Source organism: Anguilla rostrata, chromosome 18, assembly GCF_018555375.3.
Source record: "Anguilla rostrata isolate EN2019 chromosome 18, ASM1855537v3, whole genome shotgun sequence".
In the NCBI taxonomy this organism is placed as follows: Eukaryota; Metazoa; Chordata; class Actinopteri; order Anguilliformes; family Anguillidae; genus Anguilla; species Anguilla rostrata.
The window spans coordinates 12,977,960-12,995,140 of record NC_057950.1 but is presented as its reverse complement, the minus strand read 5'-3'; the positions used below and the strand labels follow the sequence as shown (position 1 = coordinate 12,995,140).

The 17,181-nt window shown below is 47.2% G+C and overlaps 1 protein-coding gene across 2 annotated transcripts in view; it reads left to right on the top strand.

Annotated features, from left to right (window-relative positions):
* The window catches only part of epas1b (endothelial PAS domain protein 1b), a 39,376-nt gene that overhangs the window by 8,189 nt on the left and 14,006 nt on the right, over positions 1–17,181 (top strand). For both annotated transcript variants that reach the window (XM_064318205.1, XM_064318204.1), the window contains exons 2-4: positions 11,337–11,527; positions 15,383–15,528; positions 16,490–16,574. In XM_064318205.1, coding sequence (XP_064174275.1) covers positions 11,337–11,527; positions 15,383–15,528; positions 16,490–16,574 — 422 coding nt within the window. The remainder of the gene's footprint in view (positions 1–11,336; positions 11,528–15,382; positions 15,529–16,489; positions 16,575–17,181) is intronic.

The window sequence follows — 17,181 nt, the reverse complement described above, 5'->3', positions numbered from 1 at the left end:
CATTACATTTCCAAAAGTATGTGGACACCCCTTCTACTTAGTGGTTTTGACTATGTCAGCCACACCTATTGTTAACAGGTGCATAAAACCAAGCATACAGCCTTGCAATCTCCATTGACAAACATTGGTGGTAGAATGGCTCGTAATAAAGGGCTAAAGTGACTTTCAACGTGGCGCTGTCATAGGATACCTTCTTTCCAGCCAGTTAGTTTATTGAATTTCTGCACTGCTAGAGCTGCTCCAGTCAACTGTAAGGGCTGTTATTTTGAAGTGGAAACAAGTGGGAGTAGGAGCAACAACAGCTCAGTCGCGAAGCGGTAGGCCACACAAACTCACAGAACAGGACCGCAGAGTGCTGAAGCGTGTGACGTGTAAAAATCATCTGTCCTCGGTTGCAAGTGAAACACTCACTAGAGCTCCAAACTACCTCTGGAAACAAGGTCAGCACAAGAACTGTTCGTCAAGAGCTTCATGAAATGGGATTCCACGGCCGAGCAGCCGTAAAGAAGCCTAAGATCACCATGCGCAATGCCAAGTGTCGGCTGGAGTGGTGTAAAGCACACCGCCGTTGGACTCTGGAAATGTGTTCTCTGGAGTGATGGATCACACTTCACTATCTGGCAGTCTGACAAACTGGCTTTGGCGGAATGCATAGTGCCAATGACACTGGCCCAAATAGTGCCAACTGTAAAGTTTGGTGTAAGAGGAATAATGGTCTGGGGCTGTTTTTCATGGTTTGGCCTTGGCCCCTTTGTTCCAGTGAAGGCAAAGCGTAATGCTACAGCATACACCGGCTTTCTAGAGAATTGTGCGCTTCCAACTTTGTGGCAACAGTTTGGGGAAGGCCCTTTCTTGTTTCAGCATGACAATGCCCTCATGCACAAAACAAGGTCTATAAAGAAATGTTTTGCTGAGTTTGGTGGGGAAGAACCTGACTGGCCTGTACAGAGCCCTGAACTCTACTCCATCAAACACCTTTGGGATGAAGTGCAATCCCGACTGCAAGCCAGGCCTTACGCCCAACATCCGTGCCCAACCTCACTAATGCTCTTGTGGCTGAATGGAATACCCAAATCCCCTCAGCCATGTTCCAAAATCTGGTGGAAAGCCTTCCCAGAAGAGTGGAGGCTGTTACAGCAGCAAAGGGAGTCCAACTCCAGATAAATGCTCATGGTTTTGGAATGAGATATTCAACAAGTACCTACAGTATGGTTGTGATGTTCCTGGTGTCCACATACTTTTGGAAATGTAGTGTATGTACACATTTTCTATATGCTTACTATATACACTCAGTGGCCACTTTATTAGGTACATATGTCTAGTACCAGGTATGACCCTCCTTTGCCTCCTGAACATCCTGAATTCTTTGTGGCATGAACTCGACAAAGGTGCTGGAAACATTTAATCAGGAGTTTTGGTCCAGGCTGACTCTATAGCATTACGCAGTTCCTGCAGATTGTTTTGGCCACACGTTCATGCTGTGAACCCCCGTTCAACCTCATCCCTCTTATTAGTGCTCTGTTGGATTGTGATCTGGGAACTGTGCAGGCCATTGGAGTAAACTGTCATGTTTGTGGAATCAGCTTGAGATGATACGTGCTTTGTGACACGTGCATTATCCTGCTGGTAGCATCCATTTGGAAAAAAAGTGTGGACTGTGGCCATAAAGGGATGCACGTGGTCAGCAACAATGCTTAAATATGCTGTGGCATTCAAATGATGCTCAGTTGGTATTAAGGGGCCTAATGTGTGCCAAGAAGACATTTTCCACACCAGTACACCACCACCAGCAGCAGCCTACATTGTTGGCACAGGGCAGGATGGATCCATGGATTCATTCTGTTTTTGCTAAATTCTGACTCCACCATCTGCATGTCACAGGCGCCTTTTTTCGAATCTTCAGTCGTCCAGTTTTGGCGATCGTGTGGCCACTGCAGCTTCATTTCCCGTTCCTTTCCTGTACCAGGAGAGGAACCTGCTGTGGTCTTCTGCAGCTGGTGCCCGTCTGCTTCAGGGTTGGACACGACGTACAGTCAGAGATGCCCTTCTGCACACCACTGTTGTAAACAGCGGTTATTTGAGCCGTTGTGGCCTGTATTGTACTTCAAATGAGCCTGCCTATTCTTGGCTGACCTTTCTCATTAACAACGTGTTTTCAGCCACAGAACAGTCTGCTCACCGGATGTTTTTTCTTTATCATGCCATTCTCTGTATACTCCAGAGTCTAGTGTGTGAAAATCGCAGTACATGTTTAACTATCTGTCTTTATTTTGACATATTCCTTTTGATTGGGTATTCCTTCCAGAAGGGGTTTTTCTGCTCATTAGGAGAAACTGCATTTAGTTTCATTGCCTGCGGTCCGTCAGTCAGTGTTTATTTTGTGTAGTTAGGTATATGTGAGTGTTGTGGGGCACTGGATGGTGCATCCAACTCCGCTTACTGGATTTTAATGCAGGTATGTGTCCCTGTGGCTAGGTACAGAATCCCTACTCTGGCGATGGGGACAGAGAAGGGTGTTATTAGGAGGGAGGATATTGGTTGGCAGGGTAACCCCTGTCTCAGTGTGCTGTGCATTAGCTAAGTGGCTGCAAAACTTAACTGGAGAGCTACCAAGAAAAAAGATACAAGGGGGCTGATTTGGAGAACATTATCTGGTCTGGACATTGCAATTATGGGCCAGACCTATTCATTTTGAATGGTTATTCCATATTGGGAGAAAGTTGAAAAGCTGGATATGAAAATTCAGAAAATGAATTGTGAGTGGCGTTTAGGGGGGTAATTGTGATGAGTTGTGGATTCTAATGAGGGGAGGGGTGAGTGAGGCAGGCTAATGGACTCCCCTATTTCTAATGGAAGGAATGGAAATGGCACCTGACTCTGGGCTCTAAATAAACTTGTTTCATGTTATTCCCCGCTGGGTAATTAAGTAGAAAGCCTGAACATGGAGGTGGGTGGAGTTGTTGCTGTACATGGTGTACAGACATTTGGGGGAAAGTTGAGCAGAAGCTGAACTGCGGCGTTTTCCGTCTCACAGGCGAGCGCACGGAAAGCTTCACCTCGGCTTCAGCGAGCGCTGCGGTCTCCGTTCTCGCCACGTTGCCTGCGAAGCTGGAGTGCATTTGAAGCTGGGCTGTGAATGGAGGCTCTGTTTGCCTGGAAGATGTTTGCGCTCTTTTGGGAAATAGCCTGGCTGACAGGGAGAGAGGGAGAGCAAGAGAGCAAAAGAGAGAGGTGGCCCAAAAGAGAGACAGAGGAAGAGAAAGCAGGAAAGAGAGACAGCCTGTGTGTGAGAGTGTGGCTCTGTCAGCCTTTTCTGGGGGCGAGTGTCCATAATCCGATCAGGTGATTGTTTTGCCTGCTTATCTCTGAAATCTTTGAGTCACAACAGTTGCGTGTGTGCGTACAGGGCAGGTGGCACGTTTCCATCCTTCCCTGTTGGTTTGGTGCTCCCACACCTGCCCACAGCACCACACCTGCGCCCCCCCACACACACACACACACACACACACACACACTTAATTTAGGCCACGAACCGGTGCTGGCCTCGAGGGCAGCATGCGGCAGCGCAGGAGTCTGTCTATTGTGTTTGCTAAGCGCCGCTCTGCTCGTTATGAGAATAGCTACCTGACGTGACTGGAGACTCGCCCGTGGCCTGCCCGCCTGCTTCAGACACTCTGCACCTGAGCCCCGGGAGATCCAGCCGCGCGCCCAACCCCTCCCATCGCCCGCTCGCCCCGGGGCCGCCCCACACGCTCCCCGTCCCGACCTCAGCGCTGACTGATTGGCACTTTTAATCAAAAACAAACAGCGAGAGCAATGGAGTGGAAGGCAGGGAGGCGCTTTAGCCTGAGGGCCAGCAGAGCTGTCACTCAGGACAGAGGGGGCCGTCCAAGTGGTGTCTCCACCAACAATGCGCTGCTCCAACCCTCTCTGCCTTTTGGCTGTTCCACTGGGCCTTCCTCAGCCTCATCAATCTAGTCAACCTAGTTTCCCGGCCGAGGGATTTGCACCCATCAGTCAGCTTTCCCCAGACAGGATTGACACCTGTCAATCAACTTGCCTCCTGGACTAACCTGCGGCATTTATTTGCTGAAAGATCGATGGGGTTAGATGTCCTAGGATGCTTGTGGGAGAAGGACCTTCCTCTGGTTTTGTCCTTCTTCTTCCTGAGATATCCGTCATCCTATCCCTTTCTCTCAGCGTGCCTGAATGCAAAATGGCAGTTGTGGGGATAAAGTCAATGCATGCTGCGCTTGACGCATGCCACCTCACCAGTCTTTCTGCATCTGCAAACTGCATTTTCCGCATTTGTTTGCCACTGGTTTAATTGTTTCCCGTGCATTGTTTTGCTGTCATCTCATTTCCACTGATTTATGGAAGAGTTTTCCTAACGTCCTAACGCCCAAATGGTTTTCCTCCTGTGAGGTCTCTTCAAGTCTCTTTTGTGTTCCATGTTGTATTTTATGGTACAGTTTCACAGAGAAGTAGGAACTGCTCTTTCTGGGAAATGGCACACAGACTGGCAGGTAGGGAATTTGATCTCACGTTCCTGTCGCACCAGATCATAAGAACACCGTTTGCAAAGCAAGGCACAAAATCTGTTTCATTTCCACGCACGCAAAGCTTTGCAGAGCTTTAGGGGAACCACAAAGATGACAGGCCCAGAAAAGGAGAGGAATCCACGTCATGGACCGCAGCGGATTCACAGTCAGCGCAAAAATTGAGCGTGAAACGCTTTCCTCAGTTCGCCTCCTACATCAACACAGCGCACGATGTGAAAACGTCCGTTGCAGTTTGTAGCCTAATCTTCAACGCGTTCCATCCCCAATCAAGTGCAAGCATGTCCGGTCGTTTTGTGGAAAAGTAATGAGTCACAGCTGTGATGTATGAATGCAAAATGTGGGTAAATGAGTGGGGGTATTAGCTTAAACTAAACAGAATATATGTGGCTGCATCATATCTTCATTGAAGCCAGCAGCCATTCTACAATGCGCCCTGATCCTGCTCAACAGCTGAAGATAAGCAAGTGTGGCCTTGGCTAGTGCTTGGATTGGAGACCTCCTGGGAAAACTAAGTTAATGCTGGAAGTGGTGTTGGAGGACCAGCAGGGAGGCAATCTTCCCTCTGGTTGAATAAACCCCAATGTGCCAGTGCAGTGAAGGGGACACTGTCCCGTAGGAGATGCCATCTTTCGGATGAGACATTGTACTGGTCACACGCTGCCACAATCCACCTGGATCCCTGATCACATGATCCCCTGACTCACCTGCTCAAGTGGGTCACTTTTTAGGTACAGTGGGGTTCCACTGGTTTCCTGACTGAATGCAGACAGCAGCGCCCCCTGCCTCCAGCTCGCCTGTTATCCTACATTCCTCATGACATTGTTGTGCTAAAGCAGGCTCTGATGGCTGCGAAGGGTCGGGAGGCCCAGCAGTTACAGAGATTGAAGAGATTTTATGGGCAGAACCTTCAGGAAAGAAAATATGCTGTATGTCGTGTGTGTGTGTGTGTGTGTGTACAGGTGTCTATGTTGTGTATATTTGTGTACATGTTTGTGTTTGTGTATGTGTATATTCATATATGTGTGTGCTTGGCCTCCGGACAGCACCAGATACTTTGGAATGCCTGGAGCTTGTCTTTGGCTCTGATCCATGTCCACCTGCTGTTCCTCTGGAGCGTGTGCTCCGCCTGGCAGGGGTTCACGGGCACCCGGCGTACCCTCACCAGCAGCAGGGGCTCGTCATCTGCACTGCATCATGGGCCCTCATGCCAAAGGCTGCTGCCCCACAGAGATCAGGCAGAAAATGAACCCTCCCACCCCCCAGAGTGGGGGTATCAGAGACCAGGTAGAGAATTAACACTCCCACCCCCCGGAGTAGGGGTGTCAGGCCCATGTAGCTGAGCAGTGCTGTGGGGGAGGGATGGGAAGCAGCACGCACGATGGGATGTATGAAGCTTGTATCGTCCCAGCACCGGTTGGTTATGCCTTGTTGATACGGAAACACCAGCAGGACCAGCCCATCGCCTGCCAGACCTGTGCACCATCACGGCCTTTCGTTTAAGGAATGTGACTCGTCAGGAATGGATGGTGTGGCGCGAGAGGCGGGTTGGGTGGAGTCCTTATCAACCTGCCTGCTGACCCAGGTCACTGGGGTCAGTGTGGGGGCGGGGCAATCAGCACAGCCTAGAGCCGACCATCCACAGATGGGATAGGCCAGCATTCTTGTTGGTGGGAGGGGTCTTGGGCGGGGGGAGCGGCCAGTGCTGGCTTGTGCCACTGGTCAGGGTTGGGGAAGCATGCCCTTATTGTGGAGGTCCTGTTCATGAGGCACCCATCCAGCAGATTGCTGGAAAGGCTCCCACTGGGGTGCAGGGCCTATTTTAGGGAGCGTGGTAGATGGCCAACCTTCTCCAGGTGTCACTAGGCTGAGTGATGTTTTGACTCAAATGGAACTAAACCGTTGAGGGCTCAAGCGCATGTGTGTATGTATGCGCACGCACATGCATGTTTGCCTATGCGGGTGGGTGTGTGTGTGCATATGTTAATGAACTTTTCTCACCTGCATCCAGGTCACAGTGAGTATCTGGTTTTTTCTGGTTCTGGTTTTCTTCGTTATTTTTTTTCCGTAACTCTTGCTTGTGACGTGTTCACTGGGGATAGCAGAAGTTTCCCTTCAATGATTTCAGCGCGTTTTTGTTGAATCCCAGTACAGGATCGGACATTATTTTGTATCACGCCATTGCCTGGACTCATCAAATAGTTTGTATTTTCTCGTGTCATTTCCATAATCTAATCACGGGCGATTTTTGGCTTTTCACAGTTACTCCCCTCAGACAAATCATCAAATAAAACAGGACCCATCAAAACGTGAGGCCAAAAGCCCCCTTTGGGCATTTTTATCTGCAATGATTGGGGCGCGCAGGCAAGCTTGACAGTTGCCCCTGGGGTAGCAAGTTAACTCATTTAAACGGCGTCTCCGTTGTCTGAGATCTGATCTTGAGGACGCGGGAGGCCGCCGCGGAGGCACGCTCTCGTTAGCGAGCCCGCGGCGTGACGTCCACGGCCGAAGGCTCATTTGTCAAACTGGCATAGCTGCCGTTTCAGCCTGACATGTTGACATATTTCAGCGCCCTGCAAAACAAATAGCTCAGATTTTCTTTTGAGATCCACGGCGGAGATCAAGCTCACTTTCTCCTGGAGCCCCCCTGCTTTCACAGGGCAGCGTTTTATCCGCCGTGCGACCTCGGGGGCTCTGCGTCTTCTGGTTATTATTGGCCTCTATCAGGAAATGGGTGACAGCAGGTTTGGTACGTTTTTCCGAAAAAGGGGGTTTCCTTCTTTTAAAAAGCCCATCGAAGAAATTTACGCGCTTTACAATACAGAAATAGGGGTCTCTTGGCATTAAACCTTTGAATAAAAGGTTAGCATTATAAGGAATAATTCAGATCTTGTAGCTGGTAACCAGTCCTTGGCCATCTGATATCTGCTGCAGATTGCCTTGATGTATGTTTTTAGCTGGAGGAATGAGGAAACACGAACAAACTGCTGCCTCTGACATAGCATTCAACAACTTTAAGGAGCTGTTTTCACCTTTCTCTCTCCCTCTCTCCCTCTCTCTCTCACACTCTCTCTCCCTCACTCTGTTTGTCTTGGACTGGTTCAGCACGTCAGTGGCAGGCAACATAATTGTCCAAGAGCAGCAAGCTCTCTGTCCGTTTTGTTTTAGGCTAAGACAGATCGTCACCTGGTGGGTCACACTCCTTGAGGGTGACATCGCCTGCGAACACAATGACTGTCAGACCCACCGCCAGGAGCCTCTGGGCCTCTGCAGCGGCGCAGTGACACTCAGTCCGACCCTAATCTCCTAAACGGCCTCCTGCCCATCATTTGATGACCAGGTTAAGAGCTATTTGTATTGTGAACTTGACAGTCCATATGACGAAAGCAGATCTTTTAAGTTGGAGACAAGAGCATTGCTATTTTTTGTGGTGGTGTCTGCTTACAGAGTATACATGTTGCACTATGTGGATTGTTTTTTTTCTTTTGTCCATGGCAACAGTCCAGGTAAATTTTAGCATCTATTGAGACATAGGAATGGAATGCCCCACCTTAGATCCAAACGTGCAGCCTCCAGCGTGGAAGAGACCCGGACTGTTGCCTCGAATGCCAGACGGGGCAGGATGTCTGGGGAGTGGGAGCGGGGTCAGTGAGTGCGGGGGGGGCTCTAGCCCTGTGCGAGATGTCTATTGTTTCATACCCTGAAGCCTCTATCTGGAGGCCTTGTGGCAACAGCAGAATTTTCAGCCGAACAATGGCCACAGGAGGCACCGATCGGCCTCGCGGCCCTCACGCCTGACCGCACGCTGTGCCACGACAGCACCGCCGCACTATGTGCCAGCCCGGCACGTCCCCTCTCTGCCTGTCTTCACCCGGTCCCACGCACCCCGCTTGTCTGGTCCTGGCCCAAACTTCTGGAGACAGCCCTATCTGCCCCCCCCCCAGATTACACCGCTCCCCATTCGCTGTGTTGGGCCAGTGATTAGAGGGGGTGTGAATTTCTCTAGCCACGCATCTCATTCCCCCTCCCTTGAACATGTGGGATAATGCGGTGGGCATGAAGAAAGTAGGCTTAGAGAGGCTTGCTGGTTATGCTGTGAGGGGTTTAGTGGATGTTTAGTGTGGGTTTCTGTGGGATTCATTTGGATCGGGGGGGGTTTCATGAAGCTCTGTGGGGCTCTATGGGATTTGGCATTGTTTGAGCCTTAAATTTACAATGAGATCCCAGTCAAGACATCGCTGGAGCTCCGTCCTACGTTTGAGGCCCGGCTGCAGTCTGGTGATGACCTAAAGCAGCCTGTTTGTGTCCATAGGGGGGTAGCTCCATTACCCTTCCTGGGAGGGGTTACAGTAACCGTTTTGGTAAATGGGGGTTTCGGCAGCATTTGCCAGGTCACTGAGTCCCGCTGGCCGAATACGGACCAGACCAGCGCTGGTCCTCACTTATCACAAATAAACTCAATTCCTTCCTCTTCCTCTGCATCCACTTAGCCTGTGAAGCACAGAGGAGGAAAGCAGAATGTCCACCAAGGTTCATTTTTAGAAAAGGGCCTCCTTGATGCATTGTTAGCCCTCAAGCCGTCTCCCATGGAAACCAGTATAATACCTATTTATTTTCTTAAAAAAAAAAAAAAAAAGAAGAAGAAAGAAAGGAAGGGGGGGGGGGGTTGAATCCTCACTGTTGCCAAATATGTGGGTCTATTGTGGAGAGTGATTGGAACTTTTTTTTTTTCGGTTCTTTTGCCTTGGCTCCGGCCCAGACGCCCCCTACGCAATGCTGGGATGTTTATAAAACACTAGGGTCATGGGGGGGGGTGGTGTGAGGGGGTCAGATTGGCCCAGTTTGGAGTAGGGGGTGAAAAGGAAATCTCTTGGAGGTCTTGGCCCTGACTGGTCCACAGGCTGGGTCAGGGTGGAGTTTATAGGAACATAGCCCCTGCTTTTCCCAGATCCTGCCCCCCCCCACCCACTTTGTTTAATGCTTCTTAAAGGCAGTTAGAATTCTGATAACGATTATGAGATTTAAAAAAAGTTTCTATTGTACACACCCCGACTGTTAAATTGTTTTGTTGTATTCTGCATTTTATTTTTGGTCAGTGTGGATGTGTTTAAGACTTGATCTTCATTCAGATTTTTGGAATGGTACCACCACAACCTCATGTGAATACAGTTCATTTTTACAGTTTTATATTATTTTTTATTGTTATTCTTGAACCCAAACCAACAACCAAACTCAGAGTCAAATAATTGCGGCTGACTATGTCTCTCTCTCTCTCTCCCTCTCGCACACACACACACACACACACACACACTGCTCTCTCTCTCTCTCCTTCTCACACACACACACACACACACTGCTCTCTCTCTCAGTAGTTGTGTGGGAAAGGGCACTGTGGTGAGCCACAGTCACAGGGCACGCAGAGTTCACCCAGCCCAGTGCCACGTGCAGTGCCCCAACTGGCTGCCCACAAACCACAGACCTCCACAGCTGCTACCCTCAGCAGTTTTTAAAAGAACCGAGAACAAAACGCCAATGCACACAAACATCAGCGCAGGGGAATAACCAGCAAACACTACACACACATACATGGCAAACTGCAAGGTGTTTCGGGAGAACTCAGCAGAGTGGGTTAGTCACTCCATTTGAGATGAGTTTAGAAAAAAGCAAAAGACCCCTCTGCTTTTGTTCTTCACACTTTCAGCAGTCATCTTGCCATTTACAGTTGTGGCTTTGTAAGGTGCAGTTGTACAGAAGTGATACCGACGGCCCTGTTCTCTCTACGAAGGTGTGAAGGCACTGGCCTGCTTTTCAGGATGGAAACTCAAGCAAAACAGGAAGTGGATTTGGTGATGTTAAGACGTTGGTGGTGTGATTCTCACAGTTTTCAGAGACCTTCAGCAAGTCTAGCCTGCCCTGTCTGAGTAGGACAGTGAACTGGCAGGTGCCAGTAAATGAGAGCAGATGGCCTGAATTATTATTATTATTATTATTATTATTATTATTATTATTAATTAATTAGCATTAGCTCCATCAGTAGAAAATTACAAACTAGTTTTTTATTTGTGAGACATGTGTGTGTGTATTTATGCACAGTTCCCGGTAAGTTAAGCTGAACACCTCTGCGAATGCCCTATGTACTGTTTGTCCACTTGAGTCACAAAATTGAGTGAGAGGCAAAAAGTGAAATGGAGAGGTGGAGAGAAAGAAGGACCGACCGACAGAGAGAGTGAGACAGACAGACCCCTTTTTCTGCAGTGGCATGTTTTAAGTGTTTAAATAAAGGACCTCAATCTGTCGATTGTGCCAGTGGGCACAGCATTGTGCGCACAGCATTGTGACGGTGACTGACTCGTCCTGGAGGAATCCTTTGGTTTTGCAGGAAAATCTGATTTAAGTCATATGTTTAGAACTCAAGGTACCCTGCACCCTGTTAATGTTATAAAACAATTCCTGTGCATAGGGTGAGGGCGAAGGAACATAGTTGGAGAACTGATCAGTGTGGTTTGAGATATAGCCTCCTTTCATCATCATTTTTCTGATGTAGTATTATAGCCATCTGCAAAATTCTTGTCTTACTCTTGTGTGAGCTATGGTAGAATCTCATTTCATTTGCAAAAAAACAAAAAAAAACAAATCAACAGGATTCACAGGTCATCTCTGAATGCAAGAACCGTCTGTACACTAGTTGTTCCCATGCGTCAAAACTTTGACCCCTAGTGTTCCCGTGCGTAAAAACTTTGACCCCTGACCTCTGCCCCTGCTTTCACTTCCTGCCAGGAGCAGCTCAGAGAGGAGGAAGGAGAAGTCGCGGGACGCGGCGCGGTGTCGGCGCAGCAAGGAGACGGAGGTGTTCTACGAGCTGGCGCACCAGCTGCCCCTCGCCCACAGCGTCAGCTCCCACCTGGACAAGGCCTCCATCATGAGGCTCACCATCAGCTTCCTGCGCACACGCAAGCTCATCTCCGCCTGTAAGCGCGCCCCTAACGCCCAGCGCCGCCCCGCCGCTAAGCTTATACTGCATAGGCGGGGGAGGGGTAGGGTTGCCAACAGTCCCTTCGTAACTGAGAAGTCCCGTATTACAGCTGAAATGGTGCATCCTTTTGTCCCAGTAATCTGGGGACTGGCTTCTCGGTTTGGGTTGCTGTGTGGTTAGGGAGTGTCAAAAATGTATCTAAATGTAATAATGTACGTATATGTGATTAATTCTGTGAATAACTGGAATGAAATAGCATCCAATATAAAAACGCCAAATGTAACAATCACCCCGCTGTCAATGCAGAAATTGGCCAACTTATCATGCTTCACTGCATTGTGTCCCCTGTTTTGGCAAGGGAATGTTGGCATCCCTAAACTCACTGGTGTGGTTGTGTGTGTTTCCACGTGTGTGTCTGCGAATGGTAGTGTGTAGATGCTGTTGGATGTACTGTCTGAAAGCTGTCTGTTCTGATTGGCTCTGTCAAATTCTTCTTTCCTGACTCCTGGCCCCGCCCCGCTCTCTGACCAGTCTATTGTAATGCTTCACCCCCCCAACTCCTATATGCAGCTCACTGATAATCTCAAGCATACAGTTTCACTCGCCTGTGATGTTTGGATGCCTGCATTTACTTGACTCAATGAATTCTTTTATTTACCTGAATTCTGAGCAACAAATCACAAACAGTAATCTTTAATTGAGTGTATTGAAACATATTAAAGATATGAGATGGAGGCATATTGCATTCTAGCTTTGAAACATTTGTAATATAGCTTTGACATTCATCTTGTAAATATGTGATAAAAAATGGGTTAGTGTCACATTTGTTGTCAGACTTTAATCAAATCTGTGAATATTTGCCGTCTCTGTGCACATAGCCTCAGGTGTGGAGTTTGGTCTCTGATGTCTAAAAGCTACACACAGACTAGCAGTGAGCCAGTTTAGGTCCCATTGTTTGCTTAATGAATTCCCTCTGAGATCAGAAATCATTAAATCAGAGAAATTAATTAAGAGCTAAGGGGAGTGGAGGGAAGCAGCCACACACAGAAGGGGGGTGCAGCCTGCGATGCCTTCGGCATTTCAAGGGCATTTCATTCACCTGAAGATGCTCTGACAGAAAATGATGAATCTAGACACGTTTCCTGGTACACGGTGTGTGTACGTGTGTGTACGTGTGTGTGTGTGTGTGTGTGTGTGTGTGTGTGTGTGTATGTGCGTGTGTGTGTGCGCGCTTGTGTGTGTGTGTGTGTGTGTGTGTGTGTGTGTGTGTTTGTGGGATTTGAGGGGGTGTACCTCTTCCCTCCCTTCCCCAAATCTTCCTCAGTGCACAGTGAGATTAAGATCTTTGGAAGACAGACAAAGGACCCAGCCATTGTTCCCGAATTCCACTCATGTCCTTGTTAGAATGGGTCTATAAAAAGAACAGTTGAAAGTACGGTTTGTCCCCAAGTCAAAAGATCTAGCAAATAATGATCATAGTAATTATTGACAAACACAACAACAACAATAATAATAATAACAATAATGATAATAATAATAATATTATTATTTTCATTTGAATATTGTTATAGTTGTTCCTGTCTAAAGACTGGTTATCTGTCTAATGGTACTTTTAAAAAAAATTACAATACAAATCATTATTGGTTAGGTTAATATTACACATATTGCTTATTAATGGGCCTCTGTGCCTTCTTGGTGCATTTTTGTATTCCTGAGAGTAACACTGATGTTCTCCACTACCGTACATCACTCTTGAGAAGAACATCTGCCAAGCCATTGTAATGTAATGTAATTTAATGTAATGAGAGAGAAAGAGAAAGCGAGATGTAGGAAGGCAGAAATGCCCCAGAGGGAAAGGTGAGAAAGGGATGGTGAAAAGAGAAGGATTAAGGAGGCTGCGTGTAAGAGAGGGACGGAGGAAGAGAGAGAGAGCCGCGATTTAGGAAGTAAAGACTGCGTAGCACAGCATGCCACGGGGGAGTAGAGGGCAGGGAGTGTGCCGGCAGCTCGTTAGCAGGAGATGGCACATGAGATTGGCTTATCTGCCTTTCTGCAGCTCTGTGATTGGAGAGGGAGTGGAGCGCGCTCACGAAGGCCAGGGTAGGATGCTGGTGATTGCTGCGAGATGGGCGCTCTTCGTCTCCACGCAGCCAAAATATGGGCCAGCCCTGGCGCCACAGAACACCCTTTGCCCTCCCCCCCCCGCCCCCCCCCCCCACCCCCCGTCCCCTCCCTGAGGATTTGGGTACAGGGGAAGCACCTGCACTGCTTGTCATAAGGGCAGAAGGCCCTTATCAAGTCTTTGACCCAACCAACGGAGGCGGATCTAAATCCAGGTCTCTACCATCGGGGCTTTGGTTGAGAATTGTTTCTCCCTGTATTGGTTCAGGGTAGACGTGTGCAAGGTGCTCAGCTCTGCATTGGTCTTGACTGACAAGCCAATGGTGTTACAGTTTCATTCAGCAGACCGTTTTATACAAAACGACTTACAAAAGATATAATCACGTGGAATATGCCGCTGGCATGGAAAGTATTAAAGAGAAGCCCAGTGCTGCCATCTGCTGGTGGGAGGTCAAACAACTGCCTGAGGAGAAACACTCACTGCACTGCCCCTATTAATATTCAAAGCAAGATTTATGCAAGGAGTGCAGATTTTGTCATGAACATGGCAATGAAAAAGCATTTCATATTAAATGAGTTTTTTTTTCAAATGAGTAACAGTGAACAGGGGTGAAGTACTTCTGTGTGAGTAGTTTTTTCTAAATAAGCAGTTATAGCTCATTTTGTTTTCTTTGTTGCAAACAGGATGTGTTATGATGCACGGGATCCCACCTATGTTGTCGATGGAAGAGCCTTACAGATAATGACAGCCCATACTAGAGTATGAAACATGATCCAAAAATCATGCCAAAAAAAACTTTTTTAATGCTGTTTCCTGAAAATTTTCATAGGAAATATGAAGAGAACAGTTTACCATAACAATGATTTATTTATACAGTAATTTTCATACTGTTCTTGGTGGAGTGGGAGAAGGGGCAGCCCCCCTCCCCATGGTGGAGGTCTGTTCTCCAGGCTAGAGAGACCACCCTCTCTGGACTTCATTAAACTTCAATTCCAGGCCTTATCTCAGGGAAACACTCTTGGTGAAATGACAGGCTTCCCATTTAACAGTATAGAGCTAAGTTTAGTATTCCTTTTCCTCTCTTTTCTTATTTCTCAGTTTCCCTGTATCATTTTATCCCTCCTCTAAATTAAATTAAAACCAGCAATTCAATTCACTGTCTCCGGGTATGATGCGTTGATTTCCATGTATGGAATATAGGAGACTGTGTGTGTGTGTGTGTGTGTGTGTGTGTGTTGGGGAAGGAACCAAAGGCGGAAGGTCATGGAGTTTGGGAGGGTTTAGAGTAGCAGGATGGGGTCCTTCTGGTTTGCGTTGGGTCTGAGCCAGAACTTCAAGGAGCAAAACAAGCTGGACACACACATGCACACACACACACACACACACACATAAAAACACACACACACACACACAGACACACACACATACACACACAGTTTCACATCCTTTACCACAGATGCACACAAATACCGAAAACACAAACACATATTAAACAGCTCAGCAACTTTATGCCTTTCACTTTCTCTCTCTCTTCCACACAATGCACGATACAGTGCATGAAAAACAGGACACAAATTTTCAGGACACAAATTTTCACAGATGTAAGCAATTTTCAATTTTCCCCTTTCTGTATTTTTACCTCACGCACATTTGCGCACAGTGATTGTATTTTTGGCTATTGTTTGACTGTAATAAGGACATTCACATTTATGCATCTTGATGTCACAGGTTGTCCTGACAACGATACAGAGGAGGACAGACAGATGGACAGCCTTTACCTCAAGTCTCTGGAGGGCTTTGTCACTGTGGTAACAACCGACGGGGACATAATCTTCCTGTCTGAGAACATCAATAAATTCATGGGTCTGACACAGGTGTGTGCAGAAAACTGTCTGCTCCCAACCCCCACCCCACCCCCCACATTCAGAGAAAGCCAACAGGCTGAAAAGGGAAAAACCAGCATGAATTTTAATCATACTACAGACCTTTTTACCCCTTGCTTGTGTGAGCTCGTCTTAGATCACAGCAAAATTTAAACAGCAAAATAAAAGTTAAATGCACCCTTCCTCACAGAGATTACAAAACACACTGAACCCATATGCTCTTTATTTGATGTTTTGATGCCGAAGTTCAGACACCATCTAATGAAATGTAAAGAAACCTATTGCGAACTTGTGAACTTTCACTTTGTGTAAGTGAAAATAAAACACGCAGTACAAAACACTCAGTTTTTCTATGTATCGTTATCCTTTATGGAATTAAAATATTGCCATATATAGAAAAATGCGATATATTGTGCTATGAAAGTTCTATATATTGAATGATCGAAAACAAAGTATGTATTCCAATCCAGTCCAATCCACAATTTTGTCACTTTTGCTTTATAATACATGGTTTGATTAAATTCACATATATCCCACTGAGACAGAAAGTGACAATGATTTGTATATTTTGCAATAGAATTCTTTATTGTTTCCAACATTTTTCAATATAAATGACTGTATATTCTATTTCGAATTCCGGTTTCTTATTGCAGTCAGTGTTATGCCTTGATATCATTAGTGCAAAATATGTTATCATATCAGTAATGCCTTCCACTGTAACAAAAATTACGAATTAAGAATACCAACATATGTATCTCCAAATATTTAAAATACATGTTGCTGGTTTTAGTTGCTTTTTGTGCAGCCGTTGAACTTCCCTTTTTAAAACCGCAGTGATGGTCTTGCTCATGGTCGCTCTTGTTAATTCAAGCTTGCGCTTTGCTTGAACTGCTTGACGTCGCTGCTTTTTGCCCTTGCTGGCGTAATGAGCGCCTGTGTTTCGCCTGTGCAGGTGGAGATGACGGGGCACAGCATCTTTGACTTCACCCACCCATGTGACCACGAGGAGATCCGCGAGAACCTCAGCTTCAAGACCGGTACGGATGCGCCGTGAGAACACCTGGAGCCCGCAGAACTTCACGCGCCCTTCTCAGGGGGTTCGGGGGGGGGAGGTGGAGGGGGAGGGGGTCATCCAGCACATGTAGATCTGTGGCTGACATGTTTGACAAGACCTAAAAGGGACTTTTATTGCCTTGAAGCAGAGTTTATTAGATAGTGTACAGGCCAGAATGGGGATCAAAGCAAATAGCCCAGGCATCTGATGCATGACATCGACGTCTGTTGCCTCTTATCTTTTCCTGTGCATGTCTTCTACAAAGATGAAAGTAACACATTTAGAGGAAACCAAGGTTTTCATTTCACTCAAAAAAGCAGACATTTATCATACAAAGACGCAGTGCACATGCATGCATTAGTTTCATAATTGTGACAGGCGGGTACGCATGGGAAACACTCCTAAACTGGTTTATAGAGTGCACAGGAGACAGGAGACGTTTCACAGATGAAACTGTAGGACAGATACGTGCACAGCAGGTGTGAGGGAAAGAGGGAGAGGAAGAAGGAGAGCAGCCCACAGTCCTGTATACAGCTCAGGAGAAGGAAAGGTCACCACCCACGCAAGGCCAGTCTTACTCTCTTCATTCA